General features: G+C 45.6%; 1 protein-coding gene across 1 annotated transcript in view; it reads left to right on the top strand.

Moving 5' to 3' along the window:
• The window catches only part of COL27A1 (collagen type XXVII alpha 1 chain), a 144,797-nt gene that overhangs the window by 33,634 nt on the left and 92,148 nt on the right, over positions 1 to 19,015 (top strand). Inside the window, exons 6-12 of the mRNA XM_058818232.1 lie at positions 3,667 to 3,720; positions 5,696 to 5,749; positions 10,980 to 11,024; positions 11,864 to 11,917; positions 14,294 to 14,338; positions 16,602 to 16,655; positions 17,842 to 17,886. Of these exons, the coding sequence (XP_058674215.1) occupies positions 3,667 to 3,720; positions 5,696 to 5,749; positions 10,980 to 11,024; positions 11,864 to 11,917; positions 14,294 to 14,338; positions 16,602 to 16,655; positions 17,842 to 17,886 (351 nt within the window). The remainder of the gene's footprint in view (positions 1 to 3,666; positions 3,721 to 5,695; positions 5,750 to 10,979; positions 11,025 to 11,863; positions 11,918 to 14,293; positions 14,339 to 16,601; positions 16,656 to 17,841; positions 17,887 to 19,015) is intronic.

The following is a 19,015-nucleotide window of genomic DNA, read 5'->3' as shown; positions in this document are numbered from 1 at the left end:
CATTATGGGCAGGGACATCCTCCCTTAGACCAGGTCACAGAGCTCTATCCAACCTGGCCTTGGACACTTTCAGAGATGGGAATCTTCTTGACAGAGCCAGCACATGGCAGAAATTCTGGATTTGTGAAAGCTCAGCCTGCACAGCAGGGCAAAGCAGCTCCAAGTGGAACTTCTGCTGAGAGGCTGCTGGGCTTGGTCTGACTTAGATAGCAGCTAAACCCCCACAAAAAAAAAAAAAAAAAAAAAAAAAAAAAAAAAAAAAAAACCCAAACAAACAAACAAAAAAAACCCCCAAGCAATCTAAGAAAATAAATTGAAGTTTCCCAGATAGATACAGCTTGGAAACCATGACTAACACCAAGTCATTGTCACTTAAGAAGGGACTCAGCAGCATAATATTTATCAGTGAATGAGCTTGTGAGGTCAGGCAGCTCTGTGCAAGGGCTGTGGAGTGGCACTGCAGCCTCTGGGTGTTTTTCTGTCTCTCCTGCCTGGCTGCAGGGCTCTGGTTGTGTTTCTGCATTTCACAGTCTGCCCTGTGCAGAGCCCAGTTTATCCTCACCCCTGGAGCTCAGCACTTGTAATTCCCTGGGTTTAGGGAGCTGATCTTGTGCACAGAGCTGTTTGTAGCTGTTGAGCCAAAATCCTGCTGATCTGCTTGGGCATGGTTCCACTGACTCCATGGCATTACACCTGCTTGTGCCACCTGGGAGGTCAGCCTGTGGTGCCCAGCTCAGTAATTCATGGTGTGAAACTGCCTAAAGGGGGATTCCTGCCACTTCCTGCATTCTGCTTGTTGTTCTTGACAGTTGTAAAATTGCTGTTGCATCTTTTTGGCAGAGACTGATTATTGCAGATAACATCTGCAACAGCTGTAGCCACAAGCTGTCACCTGAAAGCTGCTGGGGGACAGGAGGGGTGGTTTTGCTTTGTTTTGTAGCTCTCAGGATGCCCTAAATGTATTTGGGTTTGGGCAGATGGTCAGACAAGGTGTGTTTTCAAAAGCCATTGCAAGAGTTGGGTTTGCATCTCCCACCTGGAGGCTTTTGGCATCAGGTATTAGGATGGTTTGCTGCCCTGGATAAATCTCTTCTTAAAGCACTTGAAAAATATTGTATTTTCAGTTTAGTGAGTGCTTTTTCCTCTCCAAGGTAGCCCATCAGTTTGGCTCACTGATAATTAAAATAGTATTAGTGGGATTGCAAAACGGAGATGTTTAAGTTGCACAGCTCTAGACTATGCAATTCCCAGAAGAAAATAATTTCTTCCTTTACAAGAGGAAGATGTGTTCTCAGTAAGTAAGGATGGGAAAGAGAAACTTGTGGGAAAGGTGTTGTGGCTTGGCTTGGACAAGATTTGGGTTAATTCCCCCGTTGTCATTGCTGTGTAAGAAGACTCAAGCAATTAATCCACAATTTCAGCCCTCACATCCAGCTGGTGCCATTGCTGATTGATCTTGGGGACATGAGATCCTGCTCGTGGCTGAGCTCTGCACCTGTGTGATGGGCTCAGCAGGGCTGAACACAGAGCCAGTGCAAAGCAGAGACCTGGCTAATGTGATCTGCAGCTTCCCAGGGGAAAACAAAAGTTCTTTTCCACATCTCAAAGTCATTGCATGGAGCATATGGGAAGATTTAGGGAAAGTGGTGGGTGTCTACCTGCTGCAGTAAATGAATTTTGCAGAGCAGAAATGAACACCCAGGGATCCCAAGGGCTGCTCTAATCTGTTCCCAGCAGTGGCAGCACCCACTGACTGCTCTGAAGCTCAGGGAGTGGGAGAATTGCCCTGATAACAGCTGCATGCAAAGCAAGATTATCTGCATGACTTCATTTACTGTTTGGAAAGCTGGAGCCTTCATTGAGAATTTGTGCAGATACATCTGCCTTGAATCAGCAGTGCTCTCTACAGTCCAGAGCCAAGCAGTCTCACTCCTGAGTCTCACAGCCTGTGGTGGATGCTGGAGGAGGAGCAGAATGGGGAGGTTACACTCAATAAAGGTGGGAAGTACACGTGGAATGTACTCCCAGTGAGGCTGTGAGCAGAGCTCTGTGCTGCTCATGAGAAATGCCAGTTAATAACCACTATTTCTTGGGACTTTAGCTGCTCACAGTGACCCCAAGATGTGTTAGAAAGCCTCTTTTCCCAGCCCAGCAGTTGAAGAAGGAGTCAGAACTCTTCAGGTCTTGCTCTCAAGGTTGTTTATTTTATCTTATCTATAAAATTCTTTCTCTGGCCTGCTGAGGTCCGCTCAGCACGACAGCCAGAGGCACTCTGCCTGCCCCTGGGGTGGTGTTATCTTTTTATACTAAAAACTACGTGTACAATATTTACAATAACTTCCCAATACCCATCACCTATGTTAGACAGTGAGCTTCTACTTTAAACCAATCTAACAGTGCCAACATCAGAGCAGAAGATGGAGGCCAAGAAGAAGAAGGAGAAAGGCTGGACACACCCAGATTCCTCCATCTTGCCCCCTGAACCTCCATTCTAAAAACCCCAAAAAATCTATTTTTCACCCTGTGGTAAATTCACTATCATTCTGCTTAAACTTTTGTGGCTTGTAATCCTTCATATAAGGTTGGTAATTTTTTTTTCCATGGGTCATAATCAAAATCACGGGGGTCTTGGGCTCTGTGCCAGGGTCTCTGAGCCCCCTGGCAGGGGTCCTGGCAATCCAGGACAGCCAGAGGGATGTCCTGAATTCTGAAAACTATTGCTCCTTCTGGGCCTCCCCTCCAAGCACTTCCCTTGACAGCCATTAGTTCACCCTCCCAGCTGTCCTGTGCTGATGGGCACACAGAGGTTGTGGGTTGTTTATGATTCATGGGTGTTAAATAGTGACTGATCCTGGGATATCCATCCTGGCTGTGCCTGAAGAGATGTTCTGTGTGCTGAGCTTTACTCTCTCCTACCCAAAGAACCTGGCACTCCTCAATCTCTTCTAGATTTTCCTACTTCCATCTCTCCCTGTTAGGTGCTCACATTACCTTTCCACCTCTTGATAAGTGGGATTTCCAAAGGAATGTGCTGGAATTAGATAATCAAATGCTGCTGAGATTCCAGCTTGTGTTTGTCAGAAGATCACAGCCTCCAACTGTAATTTCCCTTGTCACGGTTGTTAAGGAGGAAAATAAGGAATACTGCCACTTAAGGTCAAGTGCTGCTTTCTGCCAGCCTGGTAGCCTCACAATTGCTCTGCCTGTTGGGGGTGTCTAATTAGTACAACTTTCTCTGCAGTCTCATCTGTTCCTCACAGTTAAAAAAGCAACAGCATCTATGAGTTGTTGAGAAGGATGGTTCAGCCCCAGTAATAGGCTTGGTAATTATTTTTGTGATGGTAGTTGTAGACAAGGAAGGAATTGCAGCTGTCTGGTCTAATAAGTATCAAAAATCCTGACATTGCTTTCTTCCAGTTATCCTTTCTTTAGCCAATTGAATACTGTCAACTACTATTTAAAACTCAACTCTTTAGCAGCAGCAATCACTCACCAAATCCACCCCCAGCACAACAACTATTCCAGGCCACTTTAATACATTTGGGATGTCAGGGAAGACTGGGATAAAACAAAATGTTTTTTTAATTTGGAGGCTTGGTGGAAGCAGAACCACATCTGTGGGCTAGGTCCTTGAGTTATGTCACTAATGTAAATTTTTCATTTCAGGGTCAGAAAGGTGATCCTGGGCTGTCACCTGGAAAAGCTCGCAATGGGCAGAAGGTGAGATGTCACCCCAAGGCCATGGTGGGCTTCCAGAACTGTGCACAGAGATGTCACCCTGAGGCCATGGTGGGCTTCCAGAACTGTGCACAGAGATGTCACCCCAAGGCCATGGTGGGCTTCCAGAACTGTGCACACACTCACAGGGGTTCTGCACTGCAGCCACCAGCACCCCAGCTGCTGAGGACTGGGAAATAAGGCTTAGACCTTGGATTCAGGACTGAAGAGAGGTGGCTCTCGATGGTCACAGCACACTGAGGTGCCACCTGGCCACCAGTTTATCCAGTTTATCCACAATCTGCAGCCCAGCTGAAGTCCCACAGGCACGTGGCTGCTCCAGCCAAGTGTTTCAAGTAGCACATCTGAGGTACAGCCACGCTCTGGGCATGTAGCTGCAGCAAGAGGCAATCCCAGGGTAGGTAATAAAAACCTTGGAGGCCAAGGAAAGGCTGTTCTTGCCCAGGAGCTGAGGAACAGGGGTTTGCCGCATGCTGCAGCCCCATCAGGGTAGAGGTTTCTTGGTGGAGGCTTCTAAGGGATGGACCTCACTGAGGGGCTTCTACCAAGGGCTGCTCAAGCCAGCACAAAGCTCCCAGCTGGGAAGGAAAGCTGCTTTCTGGGCTTAGCAGTTTTTGAGGATCAGAGTTCTGCTAATTCCTTTCAATAAGTTACAACTCCCATTTTTGCTGTTTCACAGCTGGGTGATTTTTACTGAGGCAACAAGCCCTCACAGAAGTCTAGAAATGAACAGTGGGGCAATCAGGGCTCCACATCACCTACCTCAATTACCTCTTTCAGTGATGCCTGCACAATCCTTGGTAATTCATGTCCTCTGTTCCTCTCACCCTAAGTCTTGCTAGAAATGCACATCTCATAGAAAGCACCAGCCATGAGGAGCTTGGGCTCTTCATTTGACACCAGATGCCCCCATAAAGCACAGTCAGGCCACACAACTGCAGGATGGAAGGCAGTGCTAGAAAACATTCAGAAGGCTAAGACTGAAATGGTGCTTTTAACTTAACACTGTGAGATGTCTTCTGAAGTTTCTGGTACACAATATTGGAGTGGCATCATGTGGAAATCATCCACCTGCAGGGTCTGGAACTGTTTTCTTGAAGACAATGCTTGGTGTAAAAAAGGGAGACATCCAGATGACCTTTAACTTGTGTTAACAAGGCTTTATCCCTGATAGCAGCAATATGAATAAGGAGTTTCCAGCAGGAGTTTGGAGTGATGCCTAATTTTCAATCTAGATACTGGAAATCTGTTGAATTTCAGTAAGAAGGCACTCCAGGGTTTGTTGATCCTGGTCAGAGGAGGCCAAGTGGGCTCACACAGCCAGGCTGGGTGTTGGAGAGGTCTCACAGCAATGCGCTCACCCGTTCTGTGATGCTTTGGGTTTGCCAGCTGGGATGTGATGCAATCCCCTTTCAGAAGCACAGGCCACTGAGCAAACCCTCCCACCAGCAGCCTGCAAAGGTTCAGTCCATGTCAGACAGACAGGTTAAATAATTGCACCACCAGCACCATCCCAATGGGAGCCAGGGGCTGAGCCAGGGCAGTAGCAGAGTGTGAGAGCAAATCACAGGATTTGGCAGCAGGTACCTGTTGTTCTTATTGCATTTAAAATCTAAAATTTCCTTGCCTTGGCAATTTCAATGCCTATTGAAAGGCGAATGAAGCATGTGACTGAATGAGATCATTGAGGGGAAAAAAAGCGCATTCATTCTGCTTGCAAAGAGCTGGACTCCAGCAGCAGCTGCCATTAATTAACTGGGGTTATTATTTATATGAGCCAGTTAATAGAGATGTTGTTTAAATCTACTCTTCTTATCTACTCAGGTTTTGAAGAGTTGTGATTAGAACCAGAAATATCAATAGCTGGGGGCTGGTGTTAGCAAAATAATTGTGGTAACTGCAGTAGGCATAGGGAAAATGTTGCTGCAAACTGATTGAACTTGCTTGTTTCCTACAGGGAGATGTGGGCTTACCTGGTTTAACTGGGTTCCCTGGACCACCTGGTAGAAAGGTAAGAGTGTTCTTTTCTAGTCAATCAGATCAGTAATTTTATTTTAAAATTTTCTTCTATAACTCTGCCTGAAAGATTTAATTCAAAGTCCCAGTATCCACCCAAAGAGCCTTATGCCTTTTCAGCAGGTGTATAACCTGGGGAGATGGGCTGAAGCAGCTGCCTGAAGACTATGTTAGAGTATGAAATGAAATTCTGGGTACAGAACTCTGTTCCTCCTTTGTATTCCTCATCCCTCTGCACCCTGACACTGGGTGTTCCTCAGCAATCTCAGTTTAGGCCTGGTGCAGCCAGTGCATCATCTAAAGGGATCTCCAACCAACAGCAATACTCAAAGCATGGATTCAGAACAGTGCTGGCATCCCAAAGAAATCACCACTGTCTATCCTGGTAAAGCACATTTCAAGAACATATCTGTGTGCCTTCCCTCTTTATTTTGCTTGGAGACTGTCAGCACTGGTCAGGTTTTGCTTTATTTGCTTCCATATTGATGCTTCAACACCACTAACATCACAAACAACACACTCATGCCTAGAAAATGCTATGTAGGGATAAAACACAAGATCCATCCCTGTTTTCCTGGGGCAGCAGGGTGTGTTTCTATCCATGCATCAAGCCTGCATTGCAATACCTCAGCCATCCGTACCTGGAGCTCAGATCTTTCATATACCAAGGACATTTCAGCTGAGTTTCCAGCTCCAGGCTCTGTTGGTAGGTTGGTTTCTTTTTTCGGAAGCTGGGCCTGTTGCAGGGAGCTGTTTGGGGCTCAGTGGCCATGACTCCCCCTCCCAGCAAGCCAATATTGCCACAGCTAACCTGAACAGTTAAAATTAGCATCTTGTTTCCATCACTTCATCAGTCAATGAGCCATTGACCATACACTGTTGCTCAGGTCAATTAGCTGCACACAAACACCTCCTCTGGTATTTTTTAAGACCCCAAGGAGAGAGAGAAGGTGTGGAGGAGGCTGAAAGGAGCCCTCCCTCTCCACCATTATTTGTTGCATGCTTTATACCAGAACCAAATTGCCAAGAGGAGGGGCTGAGTTTATTTTTCTACTCCAAGGCTGGTCATGCTTGGGGTGCTGTGTGGAGTAGGAGCAATTGAGTGATTAATTACAGATCTTTTGCTGTCACAAACAAGTTCTAACTAATAGGGTGCAAAGAATACCATTTTCCTGGTATAACAGCTCATAAAACAAAACCTTGTGGTTACGATCAGCAAAATGCAATGTCAGGAGTGCAAGAACTCATAGTGGAAAAAGCAGAGAAGGAATAGGAGACTGAACAAACATTCCCAAGTCCAGCACATGGCCTTCACATCTGATCTGAACTCCCACAGGACAGGGTAAAGGCAGGGATATGCTTCTGTTTCTTCAAGTAATGAGCAAGTTGGATGTTGAAATTTTTCCTTTGGTGCAGCTTAAAAACACCTCCCAGTAGCACTAGTCTGGCAGTGGGTTTGGTGTAACCTGGCTTTTATTAGCATCTTGCATTAAGAAAAAATTTACAGCTGTTGGAGAAATGTTTGGGAAAATTCTTTTTTTTTTTTTTTTTTTTAATCTGGGTTGCCTGCTGGCATTCTCCCAGTGAAAATACACTGCTGCTTGGCTGAGGGTGGGCAACACATCTTGGCTACTGGAAAACAGCAATGCCTTGGAAATGGACATCCCTCCTCTCACTCAATGGAGGTGCTGCAAAAAGGGCTCTGAGGGCTTTGATCAGAGAACACCATGTAGAAACCTTCAAATGGGTAAAATATTTCACCAGAAGAAACAAAATGCATTTCCCACTAAATGAAACCACTGTCTCAGCAGTGTGAGCTGGAGCCACAACCTGCAGCATGTGGTTTGGACAGTGTGGCTCAATCCTCAGTGCCTGCCTTGGGAATGCTGACAGACTTGGATTGGGCTTGTGGGATTGGACAGGCTGATCTCAGAGCACCCCTGAAGTTGTTTTAGCTCCACACTTCTACAAGCACATGAAACTGCCTTAGGAGCAGCAGATGTGTGTGATGGTGTTCACAGGGGTTCTTGGATGAGGGAAGAGACGAGGATCTGACTCCATGTTTCAGAAGGCTTGATTTATTATTTTATGATATATATTATATTAAAACTATACTAAAAGAATAGAAGAAAAGGTTTCATCAGAAGGCTAGCTAAGAATAGAATAGGAAGGAATGATAACAAAGGTTTGTGTCTCAGACTCTCTGTCCAAGCCAGCTGACTGTGATTGGCCATTAAATACAAACATCTGTGATGGGCCAATCACAGATGCACCTGTTGCATTCCACAGCAGCAGATAATCAATGTTTATATTTTGTTCCTGAGGCCTCTCAGCTTCTCAGGAGGAAGAATCCTAAGGAAAGGATTTTTCATAAAAGATGTCTGCGACAGGTGTATTTCTCATCCTCTCCACACAGAGCAAATGGAGCTTTTGCAGATCAGGAAGGGTGGCAGGACTTGGATGTCCCCTCTGGTGCCTGTGAGGTATCTGTGGGCTTTGGCTTTTGGTTTGGGGCTGCAGACCACAGCTGCCTTGGAGGTAGATCTCAGCAGAGCAGCATCATTGCTCCAGAGGAGAAAACAGCAGTGAGAGAGGCAAAGCTTCACTGGGGTCAAGGAGCAAGACAGAGCTGGGAAGTGGTCAAGGCTTCAAAACATCCTGCATGCCTCATCCCCTGGCCCCTTAATTCTTCACATTTCCTACCAAAGTGCAGGATGATCCCTTTAGCTAGGAGAGAGTGGATTATAAATATCATCACAGATTAGTAAATCCTTCACTGGAGTGCAATTTCCTTTCCAAATCACAGCCCTTTGTGTGGAGTGCCCTGTAATCATCACGAAGTGTTTGGATAAAAGAGCAAATGCAGTTGTTTTCATACCCTCTGCCCTGTCATTTTAGTGCTATTTGAAGAGGATTTTAGCAGGTAAATACTTTCACACAAAGCTGTAACATACACAAGCTTTCCTGCTTTTCCTTCATTGTAATTCACCTGAGGCAGAAATAACTGGGGTATATTATGAGGAAATACATCTTTGAAACCATCCAGAACCCAGAATATGTAGTGAGGAGGATATTTAATAGAACATAACAGTAGCACATAACAGTGCCTACATATTTAGGAACATAACATATTTAACCTAATTGCCATTCACTTACCACTACAGAATTGGTGCAGAATTTAGTTCAGGATGTGCTTTGAGCATCCCAAGGGACCATCATGCAACCACCTGCCTTGGGTGGGCATTGCAGGCTCAAAATCCCCATCCTGCAGAAATCCAGCTGGAGCAGCATGGTTCAGAGCAGCCAAGCCAGGCACATATTTTTTATCAGTGGAAAATAAGATATTGTTAAGCTTGGTGCTCCGGTTGTCTAGAGACAAGGCAGCTCCAGCTCCAGACTGGAACTGGGCAGAGGTCCCAGGAGAAAACCCCATGGAAATCTAAATTTCAGGGAATGGCTGGGGATGCTGAACTCAGGGATGTTTCTGTTGGAAGCTCTCACCTTCAGGCCAGACACCCAAGCAGGGTGGAGCATCCTCCCTCCTCTCTGTGAGCCTCTGTCAGGGAGCCAGGGAGAGGAAGAGCAGGAGAGGATTTCATGGGGCAGATTCCTGGAGAGAGGCAGGGAATCCTGTGTGCTGATCCTGCTCCAAGAACTTCCAGTGAGGAATCTCTGACTGAAATTGGAGAAAGGACCCTCGAGGTGGTTCCACCAAGGGTTTTTCAGGGCAGCCTCGTCAGAAGGTGCAGCTCTGTCCAGAGCCATGGCATTTCAGCAAAGCCAAGCAGGAGAGACCTGGTGAGAAGGGGATCAGCATCACTGCAGGCCAGACTGTCTGGAATAACAAAGCAGGAGGAATGCAGAGGGGAGAGGGCAGTGGCCAGCATGGCTGGGAGCATTGCTCACCCTGGCAGCAAAGGCTCAGGCTGCAGGTCTGGAATGGCCCATGGGAAGAATAAAAAAGCTGTTAAGCAGAGGTGTGGACCTGGGAGCAGAAACAGCCCTGGGTTTGCGTGGAGAGTGGAGCCAAAGGCCAAGTGCTTGGTCACCCCTGTGACTGGTGATGGCTTCCAGAGCAGGGACACTCCCTGTGGGCTCCACAGACAGATGAGGTGTGCTGGAGCCCTGGCAGGACAGGGTGAGTGGCAGGGACTGAGGGACAAGTAGTTGTAACCCACCCTTGAAAGCAATTTGTTATTTCTTTAGTATATGTTCAAGGATTGTTCCATGTTTATTTTTTTTCTCTCCCATTTGTTTCAAGTTAAATTTTCTGCTCTTTTTTTAATCTTGCTGCTAGCCCAGCTAAACAGTCATCTCTGTAACTGAGTTCAATCTCCTGATCTGCTTCTCTTGATGGAAGCTTGTTTTAAACAGCTGAAGAGGGAAAAAATCTGAACTGTCCATCACAAAAAAAAATCACTGTGTTTGAAGGGAGCTCTAGGTAAATCTAGGAGAAAGCAAACTCCCTTAAAAGACACACAGTGCTCAGTCTGCAGTCAAACAGGCTGCCCTTGTCCTGCTCCAGTGTCTGCATCCCCCCAAAAAATGAAATATTGACAAACTGCAGCAGGATTATGAAAGACCTGTGAGAATGATTTGAAGCCTGAAACACTTGCCAGTAAGCAAGGTGGATTAAGAAACTCATTCTAATTAATTCAGCAGAAAGAGCAGGTTGAGTGGCAGCTTGCTCACCAATTTTAGTAGCTTCATAATGGAGCACTCTGGATCTTGTAATAATTAGATTAGAAAAGCTGGAACCTGGATAAGTTCAAGGTAGAAAAATTGGAGTTTCCTGTCACAGTAAATGGTTGTTTTGGTGTTTCCTGTAGCATTTCAAATTCTGAAGCAAAAGTAAGAGCTCTGAAACACAAGTGGCTCATGTAACTGTAGTCCCCAATGTGCCCAAAGCCAAAATTTCATTCTGTGGTTTCCTGAGGATTAAGGGCAGCCTTGCTCAAGGTGTAGATTACAAATAGATCTGAGCATGGAGCAATTCCTTCTGGAGTATTTACCACCCCAGACCACAGCAGGGCAAATCAGCAGGTTTGGGTGGTGCAAGCACAAGGCAGCCTGATAAAAGTTTTCAGGATTGTGTAATGCTCTCTAAAATCCTGCTTCTCCTCAGAACTTTAGTCCCACCTGCAAAGAGAAATAGAAACCAAACCCAGATTATTGTACTACATTTTTGTTTCTTAGTATTCATCTCTTCCATCCTCTTTTGACAGGGATATAAAGGCTACCCTGGACCACCAGGTCACCCTGGAGACCAGGTGAGTTTTCCCAGTTCCCAACAGGGGAGCTTTGAGGAGGGATGGATTTGCTGGCTGTGATGCTGCTTTGGCTCTGGTGCAGCCTGCTCATTGTGGACAGGCAGCTGCTCCCAGGGCACACACACAGACCCAGAACCCATGGCATACTGCCTTGGAGTTCCTACATCTAATTTCTAGTTTTTACTGCTCAGCCACACTAAATTTACTTGGGGGAAGAAAAACCAGCTCACCATCTTACCCCTTTATTTGTCTTTTTACCATAATTTCACCTGGACTTTACTAACCACACTGTGCTGAGTATATGTGATTCCCTTCCCAAAGCCCATTCCCCTCCTCCCCTTTTCTTCTCCCCCTCCCCTTTTCTCCCCCCTCTCTATTTGGTTAAATTTGATGTTTGCAATGCAGTAAAAAAAAAAAAAAAAAAAAAAGGCAATGAATAGCAGGCCCTGTTAGCAATGATGTTAAAGGATATTATACATGAATCCATTTAGTTTTGAAGAATTTTGGCAGTGCTTTCCCACCAGCAAAACGGTTCCATATGCCAGATATAGATGCAGCCTTACACCTTCTTTTAGTGTCCTTGTTCCAGATTCTCTGCTGCTTTCCCCCAAATGGAGGAGAATGAGAAACAGCAGCACTTGCTCAGTGCATGGATCCTGTAGATTTGGCTTCCCTGTGTTTTCCCCCTCATTAATTAACATCATTATCTACCCTTAATATTGTTTTCCTCTCAATAGATGTGCATCAGATTAATCCACTCCTCAATGATTCAGCTAAAACCCCTTCCCAAGTGGGACATTCACCTGACTTTTTGTGCCTTTTCTTTTTTTTCTCCAAAGGGTGAACGAGGACCAGCTGGAAGTCCAGGTGCCAAAGGTTATCCTGGCAGGCAGGTGCAGTAAATCTCATCGTGCTGTGCACAGAGTAGGGATTTGGGTGTGCAGGTAGATAAAGACATGCCCCACTAAGGACAGTGCAGTCCTCTAGGAAATGTTGGTATATTTGATCTCTGAATATTTTCCTTCTTCCCTCCTCAAAATGTTGTAGCAACAACAAAGTCTTTCAACTCTGAAATGTTGTTAGAAAGTATTTTGTGGCTGTGATAGATAAAACCTGAATTTCTACAGCAAATTATGGCAGATTTTTCTTCAGTATAACAACAGGGAAAAAACAGAACAGCAGAGCACAGAAAGACACATGCAAGATGCTAATCCTTCTTTTCTAGGCATATTTTGCATCTAACGTTGGACAAGTTAGAAACCTAGGATGAAAAAAGGTGTATTTAATTCAATTTAATTGGAGGAGGAATTTAGATGAACTCTCTCTGGTAAAATGCACTGGCATAAACCTATGTATACACACACAATGTTATACATGAACTGTAAATATATATATAAAAGTCATATTTGCATCTGCAAAAAAAAAAGATAATGAAAGACAATCAAGTCATTGTTTTCACACTGAAAAAAATTACACAAAGACAACTTTAGAAATGGAGGAGTGTGCATGGGGTAATGGATCAAGATTGGGCACTTTATTGTAAGATGCTGAGTAGTATAAAGGAAACAGAAGAATTTGCTAGATCCTAAAAAGTGGAACCTCTTGGAAGGCAGAACATCCAGCCTTATAACATTTTGTGATGAAGTAAGATTGCTAGGATTTTCTAAAAGGGACACATTTAATGTTGGATTCAGCCACATTTATCTGTAAGCCAAGAGACCAGGCAGATGTCAAAGATCCCAAATGCTCTGTCCTGAGTCTTTCAGACTTACCATGAGTTTGGATGTGAATTTTTTATGCAGATGTGTAGGTTATTGGATTGAATATGAGCTAGACCTGCAGAACAAGTCTGCATCTCTCTGCCTCAGACTGTCCATAAAGCATGACCCATTTTAAATTGAAAATTAAACTGATACCTTGCTTAGCCCACTGGAGAGTGCAGATGGCAGAACTGGATGGGAGCTTTATGCACCTGACTAAATGCTCCATTCATACTCTGAAAGGCTCTTAGAGCTGAGCATGCCAGAGAGTCTCCTAGGTGTGAATGTGTGTTAGATGGCTAATAAGAAGAGGTCCAAGAGATTTTGGACATACAAGGTTAATGAATGCTGTTCAGCAATTCAGCCTATCAGATAAGCAGGATGAAATCTGTGCCTTGACATTCAAAGAACAAATCTGCCTTCTTAAAAACGTGGTTTGGGTCAGGAAAGTGACTTTTTTATTTTTTTAAGGCAGCTTTTTTCAGCCTATCTGAATGCTGTGTGTATCCTGCATCAAGACTGTTTGCTTTACAGAGATTTTACTACTTTTTACTCCTGTCAGCTGTGCTGGCTCTGCAGCCATGGGAGAGAGTGCTTGGCTCGGGTTTGGTTTGTGCATCACAGGCAGGATTGTAACTTCACCCTGATGCCTGAAATCTTTGGCAATGATGCAGGAGCCAGGAAGGAACACAGCCCAACTTTCACATCCCAGGCTGAGCCTTGCACTGCTGCCAGCTGAAGAAAATATGGACTTCACCTTTTTTTTTTTATTATTCCCCCAGCAAAATCCCATCAAAATTTGGAACTTGAAAAAAACTTGATCTGGAAACTTGCTAGAAGGCAATAAACATGAAAATTTATTCTGCATTTTTGCGCTTTTCTTTTTTGCAGTATTTTGAGTGAGCAGCATTAGGCATAGAATTAGAATGGGGAATTAATTTTCAATTCTTTCCATAGCTGATGCTGCAAAGGGTTAGAGGTATCACAGTACCTGCATTGCTAAGTGGCTCTCTGAGCTGTAGGAATTTCTCATTGCACCAGTGTTCCCTAAGCAGGAATTGGAATACATTTGCTATGCATGTGTTTGCTCAGGCAGGAAGATGAGTGCAGAGCTGTTGGGCACAGAGCATCACTGTGCCTCACATCCCAAGTGTAACACAACCTCTGGGCACCCCACTGCATCAGCCCTTGTGGTCTTTATCCTCAGAAATCTCAAATTCAGCCCCAGGGAAGGCTCACTGTGTGCAGCAGTCTCAGGTTCTGCTCAATCCCAGCTCCCCAACAATGGCAGATCTGTTATTTGTATTATTTGGTCTTTTTTTCTTCTTTGTTGATACTCCTTGGATCCTTAAAGCAAAATCTTAAAGCAGAATGATGCAGCACTCAAAGCTTTAAGAAGCACTTAAAGCAGAACCATGCAGGGATGGTGCTTGGGGGGTTGGCACTGCTTGTTATTTTAAGTTAAAGCTTGTCCACATTTGTCTTTGTTTTTTTCCCCTTCTGTTCTAGGGTTTACCTGGCCCCATAGGGGAATCTGGCCCAAAAGGCACTCGGGTAAGCAACCTTTCATTTGCCTTTTCTCTGCTTGTTTTTATCAAAGACTTCTCAAGAAACTTTAGGCTTGATTTTGCAATTCTGAAGCTGGTTGCTTTAATTTATTGGGTTTGGGGGATTTGAACCATGCACTGTTAAGTTTTTTTTTAATTAAACACAGAATGTACCTTGATCAAAGTCCCCCAATAGTGCTGATGATAAAGTCAGGCCCCTCAGAGCTCACATTGCAGGGGAGGAAAGAATGGCTTACAAATTCCTATCAAAGCCTGCAAGCCCCACGTCCCAAAGGCCTCTTTAGTTTCAATCAGTGTGGTTCAGCAGACTTTAACCACGCTGAGTATGGGCTCATTTGGGCACAGGCCTGGTTTGGGAGTGGTTTATATCATTATGAACAACAGCAAGGCAGCATCTTGAAGCCATGTGCAAATACAAACAATATCTCCGTCCTGTCTGGTTTTGCTCACCAGAAATAATTGCTGGGGTTTTATTCTCACTGCAAAGGATTCTTTTTTTTATTGCTACTTAAGGCTCTTGTTAATCACATTTTGTTCTTTTCCTGCAATTATAAATTCACAATGAGATCCTAAGCCAATAAATCCCCATTTCTCTAGCACGTGATACTTTCTCTATATGCAGTAAATTCAAGCAGCTGGCTTTCATCACTAGGAAAACTGCAAGGAATAAACAAATGCTGACCCTGTAGCTAGCAGTATTCCTGAGCTGGGAAGGGAGAGGGCACATTCAGTTCCTGCAGAAGAGGAAAATTTGAGACTCACCCCACTTCTGCAAGGGCTGAAGTTTTCCCTGGGGCATCTCTTCACTGCCCTAACCAGGACCTTGTGTAATTATCAGGTGGTAGATGTGCAGAATGTAAAATCTGAAAGTTATTCCCTATTTTGTACCCCTGAGTGGTGAGTACTGAAATATTTATAAATAACCAAGGAAAGCCCTTTGTTAGTTCAACCACAGTAAATCAGAATTGGGTGCTAAGGTAAGAAATGTGCATTTTGTGGTTTAAGGGAGCCAGCTCTGGACTCTTCTTCTTCCTCCACCTCTACTTTTTCCCTCTCCAGGAAAAGTTTGAGAGTTATGTGGTTTATTTTAGGATTCAGGAGGCAAAGGCAGACAGGCTCATTTTAATGTAGCATTATTTCCCAGCTAGGTGCTGTCCCTAAAGGAAATACAACCCACAGGGAGCAATGGACTGGTGAAAATGTTTGGTGGGGCTGGCAGATAGAGATTTAGCAATGATGGAGAAAGAAAGATGAGAGAAAAGCAGTGTTAGCACTTGGCTCCTGTAACAGTGAGGTGCCACGGAGGGGGCTCCCTGCTGAAATTCACTTCCTCTGGATTTGGCATGCTTGGCACCAGTGGGGCCTTTGCAGAGGCCCAGCACACAAGGTGACTTTGTCCAGGCTGCTGAGCAAAGGGATTAAACACAAGGCTGCCATTGTGGCAAGGCAAGGAAAACACTGTGTTTTATGCAGCATGTCTTGTCTCAGCAGGGCCCCAAGGCCACAGAGAAACCTGGAAACACAAGGTTTCTGATGAGTGGGGAAGCAGCAGGTTTTATGTGCAATGTGCTGGTGCAAAGGTGGTTCCCCCATGGTGTGGGTGTGCAAGTTGAGCCTCACATCAACCGCCCAAGCCTGGAATGTCAGGTTCAGCCTTTCCAAGCCCATGCAGGGCCTTCAGTGCTTGGGATGATGAAAACCTCTGGACAAGGTCTTGGTGGTGCAGGGACAGGCTTTGGGCAGAGCCAGGACTCACTGCAGGCTGGTGGCAGCCCTGGTGCCAGAAAAAGGGGGATTTGCCTAAGAATGGCCTGCACTGTGTGACCACCAGGTGACACAAGACAGACAGAAAGGGCTTGCTGCAACAGGACAGCTGGAAATGAGTGTCAAAAGCAAAGAAAGAGACAAAAGAGACAAAAGTAGGTGTAGGTCTGTGGATTACTTTTGCTAACCTCGAACCAAGCTCCATTCCCCTCAGGTACACTTAGAGCCAGCCCAGGTAAGGTTTCTTCTGGCTGTCCTCTTGCTGCCTGGAGTCCTCCTGATCCCTGGTGTGAGGGTATGTGCCCTTGGACTACATCGTGGAAGCCAGCACCATGCAGTCCATGGGCATATACACTTGCCTCAAGGTTTATTTCATCACGGCTGCCACTGACCAGCGCTGGAGGCTGCTCTGCTCTTCAGGAAGCACAGACTGACTGCTGCTAATGGAGAAATGTGTTTGACTGCTTGTTTCCTCTTTTCTTTAGGGCTATATTGGTCTCCCAGGATTATTTGGGCTACCAGGAGCCGATGGAGAACGAGTGAGTATTTTGTGAAGAAAACCTTGGTGTGTTGGTTGAATGCAGTTCTTCAGAGCCTGATGTAACCTTCTCTATCCCTGCTCCCTGAGGAAGGAGGCAAGCATGCCTAATGCTTACCTATCCCTTCTTTAGTCTCTTCCTACCCTTAAATGAGGACTTGTGTCCCTGTATAATGCTGATGTTCAGCTGTTCAGTCTTCAGGCAGGGCCATCAGACCTTGTGTTAACTACAGAGGAGTTCTTTTATATTCTCCTTCACTTAAAAACCTGCCTTCCCTCTCCCCCTTGCCAGCTGATCTTAGTGAGGTGGGGCAGGGTGAGGAGAATGTCCATGGACATTCCCTGCTCCCACAGGGATCCCCTCCCAGCCACGCTGCCTCAGCACTTTGTGTGCCTGGCTGGAGATGTTTGGAAAGAGCTTGGCTCTTGGAAGGGACAGTGCTGAGCTTTCTGAAAATGGCTTTATTTCCAGTTGCACTGAGCTGGGCAGTCAAGCCTGGGGCTGTGAGTGGGCAGCTGTGGCTGTGGCCTTCCTTCCTCCCATCCTTTTCATCGTGCCTTCCCCCAGCCCAAATTTCCAGATCTTTACAGGTCATCCCTTGCTTTTCCACTCTCCATCTCCACATCCTCCCACCTCCCTGATCTCTTCCCCTTCTCCCCACTAGAAGAGCTCCTAAAAAGATCCCTGGAAGACGAACAGTGTTTGATTCCAGCCTTTCCTCCCTCAAATGCAATCTCCAGAAAGCAGAGAGGCCCTGGGACCATGTGGGAGTGTGCCTGCCTGGGAGGGGCCTGCCCCGCGCTCTGGCCACGCTGATTTAATGCTTGTAGAGCTAAATAAGAAACATAAACACGAGTTGTGCAGCGAGTGCCTCAGCAGTGGCCCTCATTTGGTTCCAGACCAGTAGCTTAATGACTGCTCCTGCTCAGCCCAGCCCCAGCCCGGGGATGCTGCCTGCGCGTGGCCTCGGCAGGCCGCAGTTAATGGGTGAAGGTTAATTGTCTTCTGCTCTCGCAGCCCACTGCAAGTAGCTGACATTTTGATTCCCAAACAATGCCACAGTCATTAGCCTGTTTTGCATTCTCCTTTCTCTTCTCATTTTGCTGTGTATTGTTGGTTGGCTGTTTGATTTCTCAACCAGAACTTTTTTTTTCTCTCTCTCTCTCTCTCTGTTTTTTTCTTGCAGGGGATCCCCGGAGTTCCTGGGAAGAGGGGCAAGATGGGTAGGCCGGTAAAGTTTTTCCTCGTCTATTATGCAGACCTTGTTGAATGAAACTGGAAATAAGATATTTGGCTTTTGGCTGGGTCCTTTCATATCTTCAAACGAACCTTTCCATGTCTGTCTTCTCAAGCAGGAAGAAAACCAAAGATAGAGATATTGATCTCTTCCTTTCTTCCATGCTCTGCTCAATTCACAGGCGTTATTGCTCTTTTCCCATGCTCCTTTGAATCTTACATTTCTCAGATTTTCTTCTACAGCATCTTCCCTCCTGTCCTGCCTCTGGCCAATTGCTTCCCTAGATTCACTTTTTAATTCTCAACCATGATTGCAGTGTCCCAGGTGTCTGTACTGGCTCTGTTCCATCTCCTGCTTTGCACTCCCACCAGTTCTATCACATCTTCTGTCATTTCTATCACATCTATCTCCTCTTCTTGCTGTGCCTCTCTCCAACCCCTGTCCCATCCTGGTTTGTGTAATGCAAGTGTGGTTTTGTGTAGAAACCTTTTTGTTCTTGGTGGTCCAACAGATCAGGGAAGATGTGTTTGAGGAGCAAGGAGGCACCAGGTAGATAGATGTGAGAGCTTGGCCAGGAGCAAGAGGTGTTTGCAAGTGGGGCTGAAGCCAACTGTGAGAGCTGTGTAGGAGAACAAGAGGGGCTGTGCTGACTCTAGCAAAAAGCAAGAGCAAGTGGGAAAAATACTGAAATGAGCAGAGGAAAGGACAGAAAGGAAAGACTTTACCCCATCAACCTTCTTCCAATCAATTCTGTATGCCTCCTTTAGGAAGTTGGATGAAGGTTTTTGCTCCAGGAATCAGCAGAGAGCTCAGGCATGTTGTAGCTCTGTTGTATCTCATTGCCTTTGCACCTTGTCCTTCATGTTAGCCTGAGTATCCTCTGACCTCTGGACATCATTGCACTCACGGGCTTCTTGCAAAATGTCCAGTCACCCACACATGGAAAAATCCAGTGCTTTCCCCTTGTCCCCCCTGCCTGGAGCCCCACGCCCACCACTCACTGATGTTCTCACTGCAAAAGCCGTGCAGATACCTTGGCAGTTTCGGGATTTCTGCTGGTCAGAGTGACTTTGAGATATGTACAGGGCTCTTTTTTCAGCTTGGCAGTCGAAGAAGGAGTCAG

This window comes from Ammospiza caudacuta, chromosome 21, assembly GCF_027887145.1.
Source record: "Ammospiza caudacuta isolate bAmmCau1 chromosome 21, bAmmCau1.pri, whole genome shotgun sequence".
In the NCBI taxonomy this organism is placed as follows: Eukaryota; Metazoa; Chordata; class Aves; order Passeriformes; family Passerellidae; genus Ammospiza; species Ammospiza caudacuta.
Note: the sequence above shows the minus strand (reverse complement) of the source record. Positions and strands in the feature narration are given on the sequence as shown.